The 23102-nt window shown below is 35.4% G+C and overlaps 2 protein-coding genes across 4 annotated transcripts in view; one reads left to right on the top strand and one right to left on the bottom strand.

The window, feature by feature from the left end:
• LOC105388638 overlaps positions 1 to 23102 on the top strand; it is a 192293-nt gene that overhangs the window by 149506 nt on the left and 19685 nt on the right. The window lies entirely within an intron of this gene.
• Positions 351 to 4065, bottom strand: LOC119691767. Its single transcript, XM_048622954.1, has 3 exons — positions 3646 to 4065; positions 2288 to 3257; positions 351 to 479 (listed from the first exon to the last, which is right to left on the bottom strand). The coding sequence occupies exons 1-2, from the start codon at positions 3779 to 3781 to the stop codon at positions 2308 to 2310; spliced, it is 1086 nt and encodes a 361-aa protein (XP_048478911.1). The 5' UTR covers positions 3782 to 4065; the 3' UTR covers positions 351 to 479; positions 2288 to 2307.

Genomic DNA, 23102 nt, shown 5'->3' with positions numbered 1-23102 from the left:
AGCATAGTTAACTTTTTTGTCAGTAGTTCCAAACTCGCAGAATCATTATTTACATTATTCAGATAATCTAATACAATATTAGTATCCCACGTTGTACTATATCTAGGAAAGACAGGTTTTAATTTAAAAATACCCTTGTAGAATCTCTTTAATCTACTATCCTGAGAAAAATCATTTATAGACACTAAAGCGATTGCAGATCGATGATTGTTTAATGTTCCATATGCTGAACCCGAATTGAAGCATTTCATAAGGAAACCCATCAAGTTAGGTACCGTAACGTCATAGAAATCATTTTTATTCTGCTCACAATATTGCCACCATAATTTTAAACTGCTAGAATATTGAGACAAAGTGTTAGGTGATAAAGAACTTATCATTGTATCTAGCGCTGCCTCGGGGACGTTTTGTTTCATGAATGCTTCCCTGATAACACAGCTGCCTCCAGGGAAAGGTGTTGGTGGAGGGGATGAGATGACCTGAACACAGAGGAAAGGAGATCTTTATTTGGTGGAAACACTATGATTTCACTAATAGAAAGGGATTTAAATAACGGGTACCATGGCTGCGAAGGCCATTGTGGTACAACTACTATCCCGGTTGCTTCATCGGCAATTATTTTATTAAGGAGTTTTAAAATACAAGAAAATGGCGGGAATGCATAAAAATAGAATTGGGTCCATCGAATGGTGAAAGCATCTATGTTAAATGCAAATGGATCCCGTTTCCAAGAAATATACCTTGAGCATTTTGCGTTGGTACGAGATGCAAAAAGATCAATACTTGGTCTACCAAATACCTTTATAATTATAGAATAACTCTTGTGGTTAAGTTCCCATTCTGTGTCGGTATTGATCTTTCTGGATTCCGTATCTGCCTCCGTATTTAAAGATGATTTTATATATGAAGCGAACACAAATATGTTTCGCTCTTCACACCAGTTCCATAAGGTCATCGCAATTGAATTTAAGTGTTGGAACTGAATTCCCCCCATTCTATTTATATAAGAAATTGCAGTAGTATTATCTACTCGTAGTAATATACTGCAATTTTTTCTGTTTTCCGCAAACGTCTTAAGACCAAAATAGGCCGCCAAGAGCTCTAATTGATTTATATGTAGCATTCTCTCATCGTTAGACCACTGTCCGCCGGTACTCTCAGCTCCGCAGGCTGCCCCCCAGCCTGTAGAGGACGCGTCCGTAAATATTTCTAAAGCGAAATTACCCTGATCTATTGATTTTGAAACTGAAAAAATATTGTTTCTCCACCACTTCAAATCTTCTAGAATGTATGTGGGAATAGACATAGTCTCATCATAATTGTCGTTACTTTGAATAAGTGCCAGATATCTGGCTCTTTCTAAGCTTTTCGTGTGCATCCAGCCATAAGTGATTGCTGGGCAAGCCGCAGTGAGGGAACCTAAAAATCTCGCAAACTCTCTTATCGGTAACACTTTTGTTTTTAATAAGTTATTAACTGCCTGAAAAATTTTTACTCTCTTTTGTTGTGGTAATTGTAGTGTCATTGACTCACTGTTTAGAATGAAACCTAAAAACTTGCACACTTTATTAGGGGTTAATCTACTCTTCTCAGTATTTATTAGAAATCCAAGTCGCATAAGACAGGCAACTGTTGTATTTGTGTTATTATGACAATCTTGTATCGAGTCACCAATACACAGAAAATCATCAAGGAAACGTACTGACCTAAATGATAAGGATCTCAAATAAGTAGCTACTGGTTGAAGTATCTTGGTAAATATGTATGGGGCAGAACACAGGCCAAAGGGTAAAACCTTAAATTGATATAGAGTATTCTTAAAATAAAACCTCAAGTATTTTCTATGCGGTTCATAAATAGAAAGAGAAAAATATGCATCCTGTAGGTCAATGTTAGTCATATAATCGTGTTTGTAAATTAATTTTGTTGCTGTCCGTATGTCTTCCATTTTAAAGTGCTCATTTTTAATATATAGATTTAATTTTTTAAGATTCAAGATAAATCTGAACCTACCATCTGTTTTAGGTATTAAAAAAATGGCTGAAATAAATTGACCCGCGGCTGGTGAACATTGTTCGATTGCCTCCATACGTAGCAAACGGTTCATTTCTTGCTCCATTTGTATTAATTCTAATGGACAAAAGTTACGTTTCGGGTAGTGAGTCTCCAGCTGGTTTGGTATTTCAATAAAAGGTATACGGTAACCTTTGATTGTAGAAAGTATAAAATTATCGTTAGTGATTGAGTGCCATTCATTTACAAAATATTTTAATCTACCAGTAATTACCTCTGGTAACGCCGTATTGCCTACAATATGTGGCGGTCGGGCGGCGCTGCTTGGCGCCAGTATGTCTGCGTCTGACGCCGGGCTGGCGCCTGCGGCGGCGGCGGTGGCGGGGGGGCCGGGCGCCTCGCTGCTGTTGCTGCGGGAAGCGTGGCTCGGCCGCGCCTCGAGTATGCGGCTGCTGGTCGCCCACCCGCTCGCACAGGTTGATACGTGTTGGTGCGAGGTTGAAAGGGACGAACAGGTGGGCGTTTCCAGTTTAAACTTGACGTTGAAGTAGACGGCCCTTGCATTAAATTACTGGTTCTTTTAATGCCTCTTGAATTTTGAACCATTTGACCTAGATTTTCACCAAACAATAGGCTATCCCTCTTTCTCTCTTTTAAAGGTTCTATAAGGGCTTTGTCCACTAGCGGTATTATAAGGGAACGCCTAGTATAGCTTTCAGCATAGTGAGAATCAGCCAATAAGAGACTGCAATCATTTAGTGTCCTCAGTACAACTGGAATATCTGGATTTTTCTTAATAAGTGAAGACATTGCTGTCCCCAGGGCGGTTAAGGCTTTGCCCAGCTGATCTTGCTTAGTCATGATGGTCTTGTCTCTATTCCTGTTTTGTTCAGACAGCAATATTGCTATCTCTGGGTTAAGGGTCGGTGCTTTACATAACGGTACATTTTTAGGAAAGAGGTACTTTTTCCCTAGCTCCTCTTTAATGTCTTTTTTTAGCCCATTAGCAAGAGTAATTTGGTACCTTTTCGCAATATTGTCGTGGACGTCCTCACCCCATTCCATGGCCTCAGGTTCCAGTTCTCCCAAGGTTTGGAGTAGCTCCATGTCAACCTCTTCATCTGGTTGAGTAGTGGGATTTGTCTCGTCGGGCGTCGGCAATGTGGGTAGTTGATCATTGCTATTCGACGGTATTTCCACGCAGGAATCAGTTTCTATGGGAATATCTTCCATAATGAGATGATCTGTAAGGTATGCAAAAGAAAAAACAAGCATGTGAAACTGTTTTTCATTTATTTATATAGCTCATGTAAGCATTACAAAAAATTTGGCACGAATATCGTGCATAAGCAATATGCTCAATAGGTCTTAGCTTAGGTAAGTAGGTACCTGCAATCATTCGGGGCACTTATCAGTAGCGTAGAAAAATTATAAGTAACACGAATATCGTGTGGCAATATGCCTCTTATAAGCTTTGTGTACATAAGTATTTAGTGCAATATGCATCTAATCAATACATGCTATAAGTACCTTCAACACTGAAAATCACTTTGGTAAAATGCAATATGCATTGAAAAAATATTGTGTAACTTGCATAGCAACACAGCCTCCAAAAGTAGGTTGATAACTTACCGGCATTTTCTTCATCGTCTTCGTCACTTGAATAGATAATCCGATTTTTGCGTTTATTGTTTAGTTTATCCTCGTATTTCTTCTTTTTCCTTAACCACCTATCTTCTTTACTTTCGTCTGATTTCCTTTTCGGCATTACAAAATGTAAGCACTTACTTTGTAATAAAAAGTATAAGAATATAAAACTGAGAAGCAGGGCTTCAAGCGCGTAGGTTAAGTACTCCTCGGACGATGTGCGTTCGACGCGCGCGCACAGGCAAGAATGAGGCTCGGATAGACGGGAGGTGGCAGCGTCGATATGGTAGGGTGTAACGTTTTTTATTTCTTTCTACCTTACGCTAAATACTAATGTGCGACAGAGACGCATGCAGCAAGGCATACTACATGGTTATTAAATCTCAGAGACGAAGGCAGGATAATTAATATATGATATAACAGACAACCATAGATAATATTAATAAAGAGGTGAACATCCTAGAACGGACTGACTTGCGCGCAACTCCTAAAAGCGAGGTCAAAATTCTGGGGGGGTCCATGACTGGTGCCCTTGATTTTTTTCTATATTTCAACGGTTTCCGTCTGGTGTCAGTGGCCGGGTTTTACTTGGAGATTGAATTCCGCAGACAACGACGGCTCGGAACAGTTTTGCGCAGTAGCATATTTTACTAAAGAATTTCAAGTTGGGAATGTCAATGAATTACTTGTGTCGGTGATTTGAATAAATCAGATTATTAAATACGCATTTTGCTCAAGTGATTCAAATAAAGCTTTTGTTCTCTGCATGGATAGTCTAATGTTGTTCTGTATTTAGTCAATGTTTTCTGTTTTTAATACTCGATTCATATGTTTTATTGTAATTGTATACTTAATTGATAGTCATCTCTGCAAGGAATATTAATAAAGTTATATTGAACTTTGCTCATCACGTTATATAAAACATGGCTTTTAATGTTTATACTTAGTTAATTTTTTTAACACTTAGTTGTATGTCGTTCTGTGCTCTCCGTAAATACGATCATGTGTCAGGTTACCGCGCCAAACTAAAATGGCTCCCTATTCGGGATAGACGGAATTTACGAATTCTTTGTCTTCTCTTTTCGATCCTTCATGAACCAAATTCTCCTTCTTACTTAAAATCTATGTTTAACTTTCTTTCCGATACCCATAACAGGCACCTCCGCTCTTCTCATAACCTTTTACTATCTTTACCCTTACATCGGTCTGGTTTCATGCTTAATTCTTTCTCCGTCACGGCAGTCCGTCTGTGGAATGATCTCCCTGAGTCAATCAGGAAAGCCCCTTCTCGACCGCTCTTCAAGTCTATGGTTCGTGCTCACTACCTCAGCAAGTTGGGACAGATTAATTAGGCAGTTTTTCTTGTACCCCCTGTTTTTATATATTTAATATATATATATGTATATTTATATGTATATATTTATATTTATATATATATATTTTGTATAGGTAGTATTTTAGTATTACTAGGTATAGGGTCATATATATTTATTTACTTAGTTTTAGGGTTAGGTATTATTTTTATTTAGGCACTTCACAATCATACTGATCTTTTTTTTCCGTTTTTGCACACCCGTACTTTTTATCTCTGTACCTCCTGCGGGTTGACTGGCAGAAAATGCTCTTAGCATTAAGTCCACCCTTTGTACTTTTATTAGTAATATTTGTGCAATAAAGAGTTAAATAATATGAATTATCTTTACCCCTCCATTCTTTGGCTCTTTGGGTAAATGTGCTTTTATTGTTTGATAATTATTATGATTGAGATTATACCTAATGATCTATTGCTCAGACTGAAAAAAATTTGCTTAACATAACCTTATTTCTTGTTTCAGGTATGTACACACATTTTGGAGTAACTGTATGGTATGAGGTAGAGTAATAATACAATAATGGAGAAATTTGTACCTAAATTTTAGAAATTTTAAGTTTTTTTTTATTATAACAAAAATATTACGTAGGACAGAGTGTTGTGGCGCTCCTTGGGAGAGGCCTATGTCCAGCAGTGGACAATGGTGTGACTAATATGGTGCATAATATATTGATGATCCTGATTATTATCTTTTAAAAAAGAAAAAAATACAGTTTCAATGTGAGTCACAGTAACGGCATTATAGCCACGGACAATAGATATTATTATTATACCACATAACGTGGTGTAAATGGCTTCTTGTACTTTGTAATGTAAATGTCATATTTTCCACTGCACTTACACACTTTTTCTCTACTTACAGTTATTCTGTTGAATGTTGAGACATTACATCCTCGTGGATGTGTTGTTAACTTCGGTGTTTAGCCAAAAAACACATTATTTTATTAATCATAAAATATATTTAAACTAACCTAGTCGCCAAAATATGAAACTTTTAAACCATTTTCGTATTGTTTTTCCCCCGAATATCTTTTTCTAAACGTTTGTATCAGCTACAGGCTGTCTAATAGCAATGGCAAAAAAGTCATCATAGACATCCAATGTTGCATTTTTTCTCTTGGTAAGTTCACCTTTGCGAGGGTTCAGTGACCGAGTGGTGCGCTGAGGGTTACCAGTTCTGCAAACTATGGTTTAATGGTCTCCACAGCTGCAGTTGCATATGTATGAATGTGACATTCTTGAAGGTTGTTTGGTTATTATTTGCTCCAATTATTTTTATTGTTTTTACAAAATACACTTTAGTACCTAGCCATGTTTTGCACGCAGACGCTGTTATGTTTTTGAAATTTTGACTTTAGATATGTTTAATAGGTATACTGAAACTAAAATTTAACATTTTCTTGTATTAGTTTTTGTTTTGGCTTTTAAACTTAAAATTTCAACAATTAAATATAAACAAATCCATAATTATAATAACTATGAATGTAATAATTTACATACTATAAAAACTTATATTTAATTAGCATTGTCTATATTGTCTAAAAGTAGGAAGAAAACAGCTACCAGATTTTATAATGCATCGCTAAATGATGCCATTGCTACAATACAATTCTTAAAATTATAAATTCCTTCTTCGATTTGGTTGTTACTACACTAAATGTATGGAGAAGGAATATTAAAACTGAAATAGGTATCATAATTATTCTATTCATCGCTTTGTTTCTTATTTTTAGTCACAGAGTCTGCAAATTGGTTCCACACATAATTTTCAGCAAAATCATTCTGTCATTTCAAATTCACAAAATGTTAATTAACTACACGTTCATACATAAACTTTGCGATGTTTTGATATTTCTGCCGCGCTTATCCATAAGATTACCTTCTACCAGTCATATTTCCTATATACTTCAGTATTTAAAAGGTGCAAAGGTTTAGGGAAGTAATTCATTAATAATACAAAAATACCATGATGAATGCATGAAAAACAAACTAGAATAAAATTAAGTATAATCATTTCCTTTCGTAAACAATTAAAATGATTGAAAACTCGTGTAAAAATAGCTTGTGCATGGTCGATGATTGCGTTGAAAATAATTTGCCATGCTTTTACCTCGTGGATAGTTCAAAGTACGGAAAAACGTGTGAAAATATAAATTCTATTATATCGAAAGAACAATTATCACGAGGCAATAATCTGATTACTTTTAATTTAAAAATAACAGAATACTCATGTTTTCTATAGGCATTTGTATTATAATGTAATAAAATACTGGATATCATCTGTAAGAAGGCTTTGAGTATAATAAAAAAGGTATCGCATTCAGGCCATGTACTCTGGAACCGAGCTCCATTATGCCAAATAGTTGGTAAATCGATTAAAACCAATATAATTCTGTCTTACATTTATCCGTGAAGTAAACATTACGTTGCGACACAATCTAGTGACATAAATCCTGACAGGCCACGCCAGATGTTTGAGCAAACCTCAGGCCAGGAGGCTCACTTTAGCTTCGTGAAAACTTTACTCTGTTCCTTATGCTTCCAAATGGCCAAGGGGCTATGTTCAAACCGTAGAATATACTCTGCAAAACAGCAGTCAACGACTGAGACAAATCTGACTGGCCAATCCTCTCACTACGACGGTGACAAAACCTAGTTTATATCTTATGTTTGTCACCGACACGCTAAAGGGGTCTCCACAGGAGAGGAAATCGCGACGATACCATCGTCAATTTATTTATTTATTTATAAACACTATATTGTACATTAAGACATAGTGCCACCCATTTCGAAATTCTCTCTTAGAAGGTGTCTCCAGAAGAATAACTGCTGCGCTCATCAGGATTCTATTATTTCATTACAACTTTAAATTGCATGAAAACTTCATCTTCATGTTCATCATCATCATCATTGGCCACTGCATCTTGACAGATGATTGTTACAGCGGCTGTGGGTTTTGAGAGCTACATTTTCTCTTGTGAGTATTGAGTTATTCTCAAAGCAATAGTAGTAGTCCCCTTGTTATAGCTTGTTACGGTTTATAGGTAGGCGAGGTTGGCCTTATCTTAGACCAAACCGGATATTGGTCAATTTGATTGATTTTACCTATTAATGTATTGAGGGGTGGTCGCCAATTATTTAGATCTGCTACGATAAAGACAAATTTATTTATAGGTTTAATTGCGTGTAGATTGGAATTCAATGTTGAATACAAGACAAAGAACTCTCATAGAAAACATACTGAAGAATAAATAAAACTCTGCATGGTTGAGGTTCGAATGCATCTTAAATTTTTGTAGACTTTAGCTTTAAGTTTAGGTTAAAACAAATAAAATAATCTTTCAATATACTATTACTTATATTTCACCTTATTTTATTTGCGCATTTGCGAGTTATGAACGTTTTATTACTAAATTTGAAATATTTCCATTTTACTATCACCTTGGAAACAGTTTTCTAATATGACCTACTTTTACAAACCGACATTTATATAAAAAATTATAAATCAGTTCCAGGAAAATATCTACGTCTAAGAGTGGATTCGTCCAAACATCACGTTACACGAGAATAACTATACCGGAATTAAAATTATACGCGAGTAAATATCTAGGATAAGTACATTTGCATTCTACCAAGTTATACCATGATTAAATTGAATGAACGAGGAACGAAACTGTAATGCAACTAAAATAAAAATAGCTGCGTTTCAAAGCATGCAATAGAAATGACATGCCAACTTAGTTTGAATGGATTATAAAAGTATGAAATTGTTTATGTTTTAATATTTTATTCGCTGTTGTTATTCTGAGACTTTGCCTTTTAACGTACTTTTGTTTATGTTTTGACAGATGTGTTTATATGTCATTATGACGGTTTTCTAATCAGCTGATGTGCTGCCGCCATTACAAAATTACTCTCGGATAAGCTCGTTACACGGTCAATTTTGGCGGTATAACATTTTATTCTTGGGATAAGCTAGTTATCTTGGTTTCAGGTTTGGTAGAATGCAAAATCCTGCTTACTCGCGAGTAACTGGTACTTTACTCGAGAGTAAAATTTACTCGACGTTGGCCGAATCCGCCCTAAATAGTTCCGGGCGGACGTTTTTCATTTACATGTACAGTTCAGGTAATTTACTAATTATGTGAGTATATACAGTCAGCTGCATAAGTAACTATACACTTTTGTTCCTTGTCAAACTAGCTACATAACAATATTTGAATAGGCAGTTTGTGAGTTTGACAAGGTACAAAAGTTTACAGCTACTTATGCAGCTGACTGTAAATAAATCAAGAGAAATAACACTTGCTTCTTAAAACTCAAGCACATACTGTGATGTGAACTATTTATACATTACCTAACTACTTAGTATACATTTTGTTGTATATTATGTTAGACAAAAATTACCCCTAATCTAACCATTAAAATATTCCATTACCAAAGAAAGCTCCAAACATAAACAGGCGTTAAAATCTAGTTTTAGGTTGGATAAACAGAACCATACCCGATGTGCTTCCGAGAGAAAGCTCTGACCAGATTATGGAAATGTGTTAGGTCAACAATGTTGTAGAAAACAAAATATTGCGCCCACACATCAAATTTTAGGTTATAATCTAGTTTCATGCTCTTTATTATAAAAAGTTGACTAAATATAGTTCTGGTTTAAAAGCGGTTCTAGTCCAGAGATTTCATGTAAATCAGTGGCCCTATGGTTTAGCAGCCGGTTTTCTTATTGTGAAAAACAAAACAAAATAAATCATTATCTTACGTTACACAGTACTTATCAGTATTTTACATAAGTGGCTTGTGTAAGCTTCAGTTTTATATAATCGATCAAAATCATAGATTAAACACATTCGTTTCAAGATAACATTCAAAGATATGGCCCGTCTGTTCGCAAGTCACATGCTCGTACTCTTTGGTTGGTCATAGAGTGGTGATCATAGATTACGTACAGGTAGGTACTCTACGTTTATGGTTATGATCACGCGCAGGTCGGTATCTCAACTCGTGCTCTGATTGGTCACCGTCGTGTTAACGCGTCAGCCGCACTCCTGAAATTATTATGAAACCATTCGTTCGAAGTTTTGTCGTCATCTCATACATTATACATATCCACCACTCCTCTTTGCAGAAGTTGCATGGATGAAGATGAAACAGCTTCCCATGTCTTGTTACATTGCAAAGGCGTGGAGACACTACGATCAAAAACCCTCGGATCTCCGGGGTCCCTCCGGGAAGTCATGAGCAACCTAGGTCATCTACTGGCTTTCTGGCGTGAGCTTGGGTCGCTTAATAGCTAGTCACCCCATAGGTATTTCACGCATAATGGCCCACCTAGGAGGCTAAATGCGGAAAATCTGCTCGCCATGATAGATAGACATTATACTCGTACATATGTATAGGTATTATGTTCACGACTGTCATCCTCGAATAGACATTATACTCGTACATATGTATAGGTATTATGTTCACGACTGTCATCCTCGAATAGACATTATACTCGTACATATGTATAGGTATTATGTTCACGACTGTCATCCTCGAATAGACATTATACTCGTACATATGTATAGGTATTATGTTCACGACTGTCATCCTCGAATAGACATTATACTCGTACATTTGTATAGGTATTATGTTCACGACTGTCATCCTCGAATAGACATTATACTCGTACATTTGTATAGGTATTATGTTCACGACTGTCATCCTCGAATAGACATTATACTCGTACATGTGTATAGGTATTATGTTCACGACTGTCATCCTCGAAGGGGTAGTAAGAGGTAATGGGAGCCGTATCGCCTTTTTTTAATTAGTAGTATGCACTTAGGGTACACATCTAGAATCTACATATACAGGTTTCATCACGATGTTTCCTTTCACCGTACGTGTTTTAATCCTTACTCGTATTTATACGCTTCTGAGAAAACAATATTTCATTGATATTTTTTCATTAAGTACCTACCTCAGATACTGTTAGTTCATGATAAGTTAAAGATAAAAAAGAAAATATTTTTGTTTTCGAATCAACATTTCCAATGAATTCACAATTTAAATACTTACGCCAGATTGATACCTTTCAAGATAAGATATAAACAAATTTTCTTTGTAATGCATAATTAAGTATTATCAACAGAATAATTATTATGTATTTCCTGTTACATGTAAGTGTCTATCTTATCAATATAAAACGCTTCTTGATCAGTAACAACCGGCGGTAATTCCCTATTTAATTGGAAATACGTGAAGTTTCAAAACATTGACTAATTCTTAAAATTTCACCTTTTATTTGATAATGATCACACGGCAGGAAAAGTTGTTAAGTAGTCATAAGTACACAAAATTGTACTGGGCACTGTTAGTGCTGAAATCTTCATTCATCTGAAGTTTGAAGGTCGGTGAGTACCTATAAGATTGTTCTATGGGTATTTTACATTACGAGAATAATTTGACTGAGTAATATGAAATGCTACACTGAAATATAATAGCATGTTAGTGCATTCATCATGTGGCATCATTCAATTCACTTAAAAATGAATGGTTCATCACTCATTCCATATGCCACGAGTCAACTTATGCAATTGAGGTTAATTAATGTTAAAGGCCCAGTTTCCCATTTCACTAAAACATCTAAACATGAACATAAACTGCTCAGTGATCATTCTGCCTATCATAGAGCTGCATGTCAATATTTCCTTTACTTGATGTTAATTCTCAGTTGTGAAACCGGAAAATGAAATTTCAAAGTTAAAAAGCACCAGCAATAACCGCATGCCTAGGTTATAACCAAACAACAACAAATTTGTCTACTTATATTAACTTTTAATAAACACTGTTGTTGAATAAATTATTATGTCACCAATCAACTACAACAAAGGGCATTTGAGTTGGCACATCCGTCCACCAGCCATTGATTACCGAATGGTGTAGTCGATAGTGACCCTGGCTGCTATGCCGAAGGTCCCGGGATCAATTCCCGGCCGGGGCAGATAATTGCTTAAAGACAGATATTTGCACTCGGGTCTTGGGTGTTAATATTGTGCTTATGTAATATTGTATATCTATGTATCTGTGTAGATATATCAGCTCTCCGATACCCATATTACATTACTAGTTTGGGGTCGGATGGCTGAGTGAGATGTCCCCACATTCACATATGACAAAAGTCATAGGTATAATATGTATACACAAAGTATATGTATATGTCGCAGGCATCTGGTTTAATCTCCTTTTTGATTGAACCACTAGCCCGTTCATTGGATGGCGCTATTCAGTTGTATGACTAAAGGACAACTCGTCAAGTTGTTGATTGTAACGTCCGACGTCTTGACTGAACGTCATTCAGCGAAGTCGTTGAATGGGATATATTATAGCAACTTTGTAATGTCTGGTTAGGGTGAACATGACCAGACAAGAGTCAACCAAAATACTATGTTACAAAGATCTTATCTCACAAATTAACTAAACAATAACAATAAACGTACCTTCGTATTGTTGTTAATAATTATCCAGTTTCGCCACAATTTTTGCTTTGAAACTATCCGCCCGCGGCGTAATAATAGGTAAATCCATGTTGTCACACTATTTTAACACAAATAACGCACTTTAAAGCTAATTTATTTGCAAAAAACTAACAATATAGGTGCTTTTTGTGTCAGCTGTTAGCTGTTAGACGCCATATTTGTTTCATTCACCACCTGACTGATTTTAAGTCAGCTAACTAGTTGGACGTTTTGTGACGCTTGTACAATCAACGTTCGGCCTAGTCATACAACTGAATAGCGCCATCCAATGAACGGACTAGTGGTTCAATCAAAAAGGAGATTAAACCAGATGCCTGTGACATATATACAGATACACGACCAGTTTATAAGCACTTATGAAGGAAGGTAGCATAGAATTATAATTATTTATTATCAATATTTCTAGTTACATACTACTTATACTGTAAGTACCTTACTTATTATCTAATTATTGGCTCGTGAAAATGTATTGTTTTGTTCATCATTAATCTATTTTTAGATATTATAATTCTTGAATGACTTTACCTAGAATATACTTGACTTCAATTCAATCAAGTAGACTGTCTATAATTAGCATACAGTAATAAATCATTTCTACGCAACACTTGAAACTTGAGCGATTAGTCATCTTTGCCTTTTCAATAATAAGTGCCAATTTCGCCATAGTAGGTTAGAGCATAACCAGGGATATAGGTTGATTTTTGACACATCTGTCAAGAATTTAGTATGGAGATGACGTATAATTGATCAACCAATACCTGGTTACGATTTAACCGACTATGGCGAAATTGGAGCTAAAGCAGCCTAATATAGAAAAACATTTTGTAACGGTAGAATGGGGGCCATCTTCTCAATTGAGTTAATATAGGTATCTAAGCGTGAACTTAATAATGAATCACTGAAAATCAGCCAATTGCAGTGGTGCACTTCATACTTAAGTTCTTTTTAAATTGAGGTTCTCACGTGTGAAACTGACCATTTAGAATTTTGTTATAAGAAAATGCATAACATAAATACTTACTTATCGTCATGTACCTATATTTCCTCAATAAATTGTATACTTTACAAAGGTACATTCAAACTTTACGACATCATCACATTATGACATGGTTTTCATGGAAATACCAAGGCTTAGGTTTTTCCTCCTGATTTCGATTTTCATTATCAAATCTTCTTATCTAATATTTGATATAGGTATATGAATAAATCTCTATTTTTATGTATTTTTAACTCTATTAAGAAATGCTTTAATATAGAATCGAGTACGAGAAAGAGTATTGAGGAATTCCATGGGGAACCTCTACGTCTACATCCAGCTGATGATGAAAGAACAAAATGACCTAAAACAAAACTTTCCCTTATTGTAGATATTTGAACCAGTCGGCATTTCCGAATATGTATCAAGCATTTTAGTAAATATATCATGAAGGTACATTGAAAATACACCTTGTGGCAAGTATTAAGATGGTAAAAAAAAAGAAAAAAAATTTGTAAGTACCGAATAAAAAAAAATTTGGAAAAAATATTTTGACCAAATTTTTGTTTGCTTACGGGAAACGTCAGTCTCTTCGTCGGAGATGGAGTCTTTGAGTGAACCATTTTACTCATCAGGATTTCATGAACGGAAGCTTAAGCAGGTCAAACATGATGACGGATCGAGATTCAATACCTACATGCAATTATGTACTTACGTAATTAAAGAATACAGATCTGTTTGCCACTGAATATATTGACTTCTCAGGGTTCTGTAAGGTCAAGAGAAACTTTGGGCAACTGTAAAGGCGTGTGTCATACGAATAATGGAATGCTCTAATGAGTTCCTTGTAATCTGAGAACAATGCGAACCATTCCCTTTTACGTTGAATGTTATAACTGCTGGGATTCAGCTAAAGTGGGATGTTCATTTACCTTGAATTTAGACTATTAGACATAAATAAAATAAATATGGACTAAGAACTAATATTCGAATACCTAATGTCACTTAATTATAATAATCATAATCAGAAATGTAAAAATATACTATTTTATACATAAGTTCTAGACATAATTTTTGCATACCTGAACAGGTGAAATGTGTAGATCGTTATTTATTATACTGACCACCTATTGTACGACATTTCTGGCAAATAAACTATTTCATTTCATTTCATTTCATTTCATTTCATTTCATTTCATTTCATATTAGAAGGTGACTTCACTGCATTTTTAGTTTGGCAATTATTACGATGGAAACTAGTAAAAACAGAGGTTTATTGTACGTCCTACATCTAGTTCTCTTAAGGCCTGTTTCACAAAGCTCTAATGGCTACCTGTGGAATAAAAGACATGCTGTCACTATCTAAAACATAATAACAGACAGTGACAGCATGTCTTTTATCCCGCAGCCATTATCCAGACATTGCGAAACAGGCCCTTACAGAAGGTTCCTGAAAGCCGCAAAAACCACACCAACTACGCAAAAACAAACTATTAGCATCACAGTGGAATAGAACAGGACTAGCTTTTATGAACTCTGGCCTTCTAGCCGTCGACATCGTGACTAATGCTGTGCCGCAACCGTGCGTCCTCAATACAGCGTGAACTTGACACGCATTGTACAGCAAAGAACTATCAGCCCTTGGCGCATTCTGTGTAATTTAAAGTTTTAATAACTTTAAATTACACAGAATCAACTCCAACACGGATTTTGAGTTCACTTTGACATGGTTGCAAGTGCAAGTTACGGCTGGAAGTCACAAGGAAACTCCAAAGTTAATAATGATAATATTATTATGCTTGCATAATTCTGAGGATTTAGCTTTTGAATACTTTTTTCCTGCCATGACATCATAAGTTTGTAGCGTAAAATAAAACCCGGAGCTACTATGTTTAACTATAATGTTTGTTTTTCTATAGAAACTAACTGTGTGATTTAGAACGTGGCATAGTTGCATAATAAGTGATACAAGGCCCAGTGGTACTGTGCTACTATGCGATAGGAACCCGTAGTTTTAGATTTCAAACGAATATGCACTTTATTGCATTGAAATACGGTTATAACTTTGTCTCCTAAAAGTTTTTTTCAGTTAATATATTGTTATTAAATAACCCGCATCAGATACTAACACATTCTGTACATAACTAAATATTGCTTTATTTTAGTTACTGACATGATTTTCCTATTACTCTAAGTAAGGAAGTACCTACCTAATTCACAATATCTTAAAACATTTAAATTAAATTGCGAATTTTGAAGCAGTCAATCGTATAATTGTTTGAATGATTGGCTCAAAATAAACAATCAATAAAACATTGACTGGAATTTTATTGGCGCAAATGTTTGTAAATTCAATCAGTTTTTCAATAATAACGCCATAATCCTGTAAATGTATACGCTCACTGTTAAATATTTGACATGTTTATGTACATAAGTAACTTTGACATACATATATAACATATATATAACTTTTACATAAGTAACCCTTCCTTCAATGGAAGGAGATCCGTGCCCCAGCAGTGGCCACGTGATGGGTCGGATGATGATGAAGTAACTTTTATAGGTAAAGGGCCTGTTTCACAATGTCTGGATGATACTAGACATGCTGTCACAGTTTAAAATATAATTACAGAAAGTGCCAGCACATGCTGGTTTTATCTCACAGGTAGCCATTACCCAGACATTGTGAAACAAGCTCTAAGATTTATTAAAGTTTTTATCTTAAAACTAGCTCGTTGGATAAAATTTCCGGTAACGGTACAGATAATTTAGTTCTAGAATGAACATTGATCATCATCATAACGTCGTCGTTGCCATGAAATAACGTCATTAAGTACGTCAACTTTCTACGGTAGCTCACCATAGAAAGTACCTCAAACTCTAATAATAATGTTATAATCAACTTAAAACTTTGTCCTCAAGCTTTCTTATTCCGGTGCAATCTGACTACCGTTATAACTTTATAAGACAAGCCATAGGACCTCTTTACTCCATAGGAATAGCTTATTCTTAGCATGGTGGTGACAAACAGTAGGTACCTATCCATTAAACACAACGTTAGAACTAAAGAAAACATGACTCTGAATGATCGTTATTTATAATAATTATTACTAATGATTGATTAAATTAACAATCGATCGATTGATATTGCGATCGATTACTAAACTAGTAGCATCGGTTAGATCGGAATCGAATACTCGGTAGTTATGGATCTACGTCCTCGTTCCGGATTCATAAATGCTATCTCCTTGAAAGCCGCCGTCGTAAGGTTCGAACTCGGCTGGCAGACATACACTTATAGGTTATAGGCTAAGAGCTTCGTGTTAAATTTCAAATGGAATCATTGTCTTGGTATTTAATATTAAACTACACTGTAATGTAACATTAATATTAAAATGTATTGTAACTAATGAAATAGTTATTTTACACAAAAGAAATCAAATAGCCTTTTTACTCTCCAAATTACTCGCAACCTTTTCAGTTTACGAGAGTTTAATTTTGTGCTCTTGTTTTTTCGTTGCTCGCGAGTGTAATATTAAAGGTTTGATTAACAAAATACTTTCATAAAATACAATTATAAATAAGTAAATAATATACATAGCCATTTGTACAAACAGCCAGCTCTCGTCGATACGGTCCAATGAACCAACACTCAGTACTTAACCCTGCATCAGACATCAATTTGAGATCAAAAGTTAAATTCTCCTGATTGTGTTGAAAAGACAATGATTTGCTGGAACATGTCTTGTTCGAATCAATTACACTCGCTATGAAAATATTCCTGTGACAATAGCAAAAAAATACGCCTGTACGGTATTAATGATGCTGTCTGCTATATTGAAGTACATTTAACAGCGCATCAAAATATTCATAACATTACCAACTAAAAACGTAAATATTAAGTATTTTTTTTTACTTAATTATATATTATAAAAATTGGCCATTTGGTATCTGCATTTTGTGAGTAGAACTTTTTCATTGGTCGCGAGTGCATTCATATTATAATATTATATTTATATATATTATTTGTTAAGTAAATATTTTTCGGCTTTTTCTACATAGACGTGGTGATCGGACACAAACATATATTATAACCTCCTGACACCTGGCGTGCTATGAGTAGGACATTGAAAAAATATATAATATACTAGCTGTTCCCGCGCGCTTCGCTTCGCCTTAACAAGTTTTCCCGTGGGAATTTCGGGATAAAAAGTAGCCTATGTTCTTTCCCAGGGTCTAGACCGTATGTATACCAAATTTAATTTAAATCCGTTCAGTAGTTTTGGCGTGAAAGAGTAACAGACAGACAGACAGACAGACAGACACAGTTACTTTCGCATTTATAATATTAGTTAGGATAGTTTAAAAATACCTATATTAAAAGTTTTATGGAGTATCCCTGTTATTCCTTTAAAGTTTTACAGAGTACCTATCCCTTAAACAATTTGTTCTTTGCCAGAAAGTGACAAAACAGTTCAACAGCTAGAACTTCCAATATTTTCGGGGGTTTCCAATATTATTTATTTTACCTCTCGGGGTCAGGAGGATAATATAACGATGGTATATAAAAACATCATTAACAATAAGGCAGGAACGTATTAACAAATATGTAGGAAATGAGATATATAACCACAGTAATAATATAGTATTAAAACTAACTATTAAAGTTTCATATATTGAACTATTTCCCGTTGTCGTAACGTTAACAGAAGCTATCAATTAATTGGTGGAAATAGAAAAATAATCAGGAAAATTGGATCAGCTCATCTAAATTAAAACTCAACTGCGTATATCTTGGGTTCATGAGCATGTTTCAGCAATGAAATAGATACAGTTAAAGTAGTCAGTTTCATCAACATTATTCTGGATAGGGCGAATTTCACGCAGCTTTAATTGTTATTATGTGTGTTAGGTACTCACAAGAACGATAAATACAAATCGTAGGTGTGAAAACAGAATAGGCAGCAGTGTTCGGTAAAGATTCTAGAAAAGTATGTACCGAGAACACTGCAAATAGCATGCAATTAAACGTCTTGTCACGAATGGTTGCATGAAAAAAGGAGAATATAAAATGTAGCTAAGAAGCTAACTTAGCTAACCCACTTCAATTCTTACTCGAAATGAGAATTGAGCAATTGGCGCAAAAACATGACGTTTATGAGAAACAAAACACTAACAAATGGGTAAAATCAGCGCTTGTGAAAGTGAGCCGAGTTACAAGAGATGATTACGCTTGAGAAAACCTAGGTTTTCCGAAGTTTCTAGTTACTACCTACTTTAGACGCGATACTACTTAGCAGTTTGAAAAAAATAACTATTTCTTTAATACAAATAACTGTTTAAATATTTATCAGACTGTGAATCCGCATTTTGTTTACTGTTAATCCGTTTTAAGTTCAACCTATTGACAATCATGGTACCCAAAATAACGTCACAAATCTTCTATCCGAACTAATTCAAAATAAGGGTGTGGTAGAATTTGTGGTATTATTTGGCGAGACGTTTCTTTTCCCTAACACTACATATATGTAGTTCGTTGGCAGAGACAAAGAATGTCTGAGCAGCTTGTTGCAATCTGTACCTGACGTTATGTATGGTGGCTGATTACACTGCAGCAGATTCACCGTTGTGTAGCCCCAATGCGTCTAAAGAATATAAATCATTTAGTCGGCTTTAAATTAACGTTGCAGCCTCTCAATTTTGTATAAGCTGTTGGTATTTACGGGATACGACAGCGAAATATGGTCTGTAATGAATAAATTCTTATTGGCAAGGGACATGAGTATCATGATCTTTGATTCCTTGGTATACTTGGATTGAATGTTGTTGATTCAAAAAACCTTTTCTAAAAAGATACTTTCTATGACAAAAAAAATAACAAAGAATCTTTCGTATTGTAATGCATTATAAATATTAAAGTGTGTCATGTTATAATTTACCATATTTTTTTGTGAATCAGTCAATGGAATGCATTCACCTGCAGCTAGTTAATCCACAGTCGACCGTAAAACCATCAAACAATGTTTATAATATGAAATCATAGTACTGACGTAAACAGGTGAAACAAAGCTTAGTTACTTTACGTTAGAAAAGATAGGTCATGCACTGATTACGCGAAACAAAAGCCAGCTGTTCTACGTACGGTATTCTTAGTTATTTTATCTAACCTGGCAAGAGCTTCAGGTTACGAGTGGCTTTTACACAACTATTAGATTTCGCAACCGTTGCTTGAAGTGTTGGTGGTTACAAAATGCAAAATTAAATCCTTTTCAAAGTTTATATTCTATGAAGATAAATGATGATGAAGGGAATTATTTGAGTTTTTTTATTTACAAGTATGTTAAACTGTCACCTATGAGTATTGTGTAGGGCATTACCTACTCCCTGAATCATCACTCAACATAGTTATAACATAAACAAACATTACTTGAATATTATTGCACATATATCGACTAAAATTGGACACGTTGATCGATTCCATCATTAAGTGATTGATGCCAAGACCTAGAATAACTCCTGCAGTACCTGGATACTAAATTAGTAACTAAAATAAACACTAACCGCACGCAGTCTCGCAAAACGGGTATGAGTCAGCATACGTACATCGTACACTACTTCTAATGTGCCAACCACGACTTTATCACCAAGGATTAGAGCTACGAATGGCATGGCAACACAGACATTTGTATATGATATTTGTACAGTCAGAGGGATCTACCAGACGCGAATACGTAGAAATACCTACGTTCATTATGAAATTTAAATTTGGCAAGGGGTTTCCATTTAGATTATTATCTACGGATCGATATAAGTTCGTGTTTCCATGTGTTTGAGTTATCCACACGCAAAGGTCTTATGGGGTTACAGAACCTATGTGAAATACAAAAGCAGCAGGTAAGGTAGCACCTATTCAAAATGAAACTTACAGCAGATTATTTCTTACTACTTACCTTTTTTTCACCCAGTGATATAACATTATCAGAAAACAGTTTTATTGCCTTTCTGTTGACCGCCGCAAGCTTTATATCGGGACGTCGTCTTCTTAGTCAGTGTTAAACATTAACTATAACTATGGTTTTGTCACCATAGTGAAAGGATTGCTGAGTCAGATTAACGTCAGTCACCTTCAATCAAGCTATGTCATTCCAGCTTTCTTGAAGCCATTACGGAGGCAAGAAGTCTTAAGTAAGGCTTATGCATACAAATCGACACTCTTTACATATATTTTTTATCTTTACAGGCTTTAGAAGATCCTCTTACAACAAACAGGTTTAATTGCCTTCATGTCCAACCGGCCGTAACCTCTTCTGACTTTTATTCGTCTTTATAATACCCAATTTTAATGTCAATGGCAGACCAATTGCCGATTGCAGTCTATAAGTACAGTCTGTTCACACACTAAGTTAAACAAACAGACGTAGTGAAGCTGTACAATTTTAACTCTTGCGACTCTACGAGATAAGAAATATATTATTCATTCACCTTATTCTTGATGACTTTGGATAACGTTACGGCATTCTTTCAAAGCCTTCAAAGCAACCTTAACTCAGCCTTTACTGTATGAGCTGCACTGTGCACCATCCGTTGAAAGTGGTCCCATTACATAGACTTACAGTGAACCTTAAGGCAGTTCAGTTCAGAGTATTTTCCATTGAGATACGCCGCGTTACGGGACAGGGTAATGTGAATGGTTGCCGTATGTATGAGCTACTTTAATGTATGTGGAATGACCTCATTACCTCGGCGCCGGCGCCGCCTCACAGCTGGGACGGAAGTCGATTGGCTCACAACTACATGCACAATGGGCCAAATATGTCTTCGTAAAAAAACTCGTTCAAAATCCCCTTCGAGCTTTCGTAATATCTGGTCTGTAGCCTGGAACTCCTGGAAGCTTAACGTGTAAATTATGGTTTGTTATTCTGAATTGTAAATCTTTCTTAATGAGACATTTGGTTACAGAAAAAACAATATTTTCGGGTATTTCAGTGATTTATTTTCACCATGTAAATGTGTAGTAAGTAGCTAAGTACAGGTACTTATAACACCGATTAATAACTTCCTAACGATGGCAAGAAAGTGGCGTATCTATACATTTTGAATGAAATTAGATTTAGTCGGATCTGTAGCAGGGAAACCTGACCGTTCTCAGTAGCATAGTCACTTAAAGAGATGTCTTTGCTCCAAATTATATACTGTAGTAAAATGCTGAACCTAAGCGTAGCCATCTGGTGGCTCACGCATCCAAGATGGCCGCCACCGCCGACCCTTCACATCCGCCCAACCACCAACTCCATTAATTACACCAGCCAAGCGGTCTCCATTAAATTACTCACTTATATACTAGATATTTAGAAATAAGTAGGTACCTAAATTATTGTTAGTTAATAGTTTTAACGATCCTTAAGATTTTCTCAGTAAAATATTATATTATATTCTAAAATTAGATATGACCTTGTTTTGTTTAGCAAAAATGGGACATGAGTGAAACTGTGTCAGCAGTATGTTACATAATAATAATATGTGACATATTACATAATGATTATTATTTTTAAAATAAATCTGCTTAGTAAAGAGAGGCTGCAGTTAAGTAGGTAACAAGTACTAACCTACATCCAATGAATTTTATTACAAGTGCATTAAGAAAATGATGAATGAAATGATTAAAGGGCAAAGTATACAGATCTTCAGTATTTTAAATTTGATTGAAATGAAGGACATATTAGTTGTATCCATAGTGTGGGCTAAATTTATTATCTACAGCAATACTACGTGTAGTTTCAACATCAACAGCCTACCGTCTTCCACTGCTGGACATAGGCCTCTCCCAAGCAGCCACAACCCTCTGTCCTCGGCCTTCCTCATGCAGCCTATATCACTCTGTCCACAGCTTTCCTCATCTAGCCTCATGACTACTTCTCTATGGCCGTCGGTCGAGCGGGCCGGAGGGCGTCCCACGCTACGCGGGTTTCAACACCAGCACCTAAATTCACCAGTCTTAAAACACCAGTAACAAAATAAAACGCGTCAATATTAAACGTTAAGTAACTACAGTGCATAACATATACCTACCGTAGGCCCGAATTGAATGGACTATGGACTTCTGTTCTCTCTTACTTTCACATGTCATGTTCGTATTTTTTGTTTTGTTTGAGCACGTCTTTCACTTTCAAATAAAAACGCGTGGGTTTCGTTCTAAAGTTCACAGCTTTTGTTGTTGTCTACTACTCTGAAAAGTTTAGTGTTAAATAACAATATACATGTCATGTATATGTATACCTAATTAAGTTTACCATAAATACTTCTGCTTTCTATACTCTCGTGCATATACATACACTCACGAGCAATGAAAAAGTTCCAGAGACATAGCACCAAATTACTCATAAACGGAAAGAAAGTAGCTTAAATACGCCGTCTGCAATATTGAGGTACCAGAGCATTAGAATATTACCAAGTAAAAACTTATACCTATATTGTGTTAAAATTTTAAATTACCTATTACTTTAAAAAAAATGGCGTCGGCATTTTCTGGCGTGGAACCTTTTTATTGCTCGTGAGTCCACATTTA

This window comes from Plutella xylostella, chromosome 9, assembly GCF_932276165.1.
Source record: "Plutella xylostella chromosome 9, ilPluXylo3.1, whole genome shotgun sequence".
Classification (NCBI taxonomy): domain Eukaryota; kingdom Metazoa; phylum Arthropoda; class Insecta; order Lepidoptera; family Plutellidae; genus Plutella; species Plutella xylostella.
The sequence above is the reverse complement of the archived record's forward strand: the minus strand, read 5'-3'. Positions and strand labels throughout refer to the sequence as shown.

Coding starts and splice junctions, on each gene's coding strand:
- LOC119691767 (XM_048622954.1), bottom strand. CDS start 3,781: ATGCCGAAAAGGAAATCAGACGAAAGTAAAGAAGATAGGTGGTTAAGG. Junction 3,258..3,645: donor AGACGATGAAGAAAATGCCG/GTAAGTTATCAA, acceptor CATACCTTACAG/ATCATCTCATTATGGAAGAT.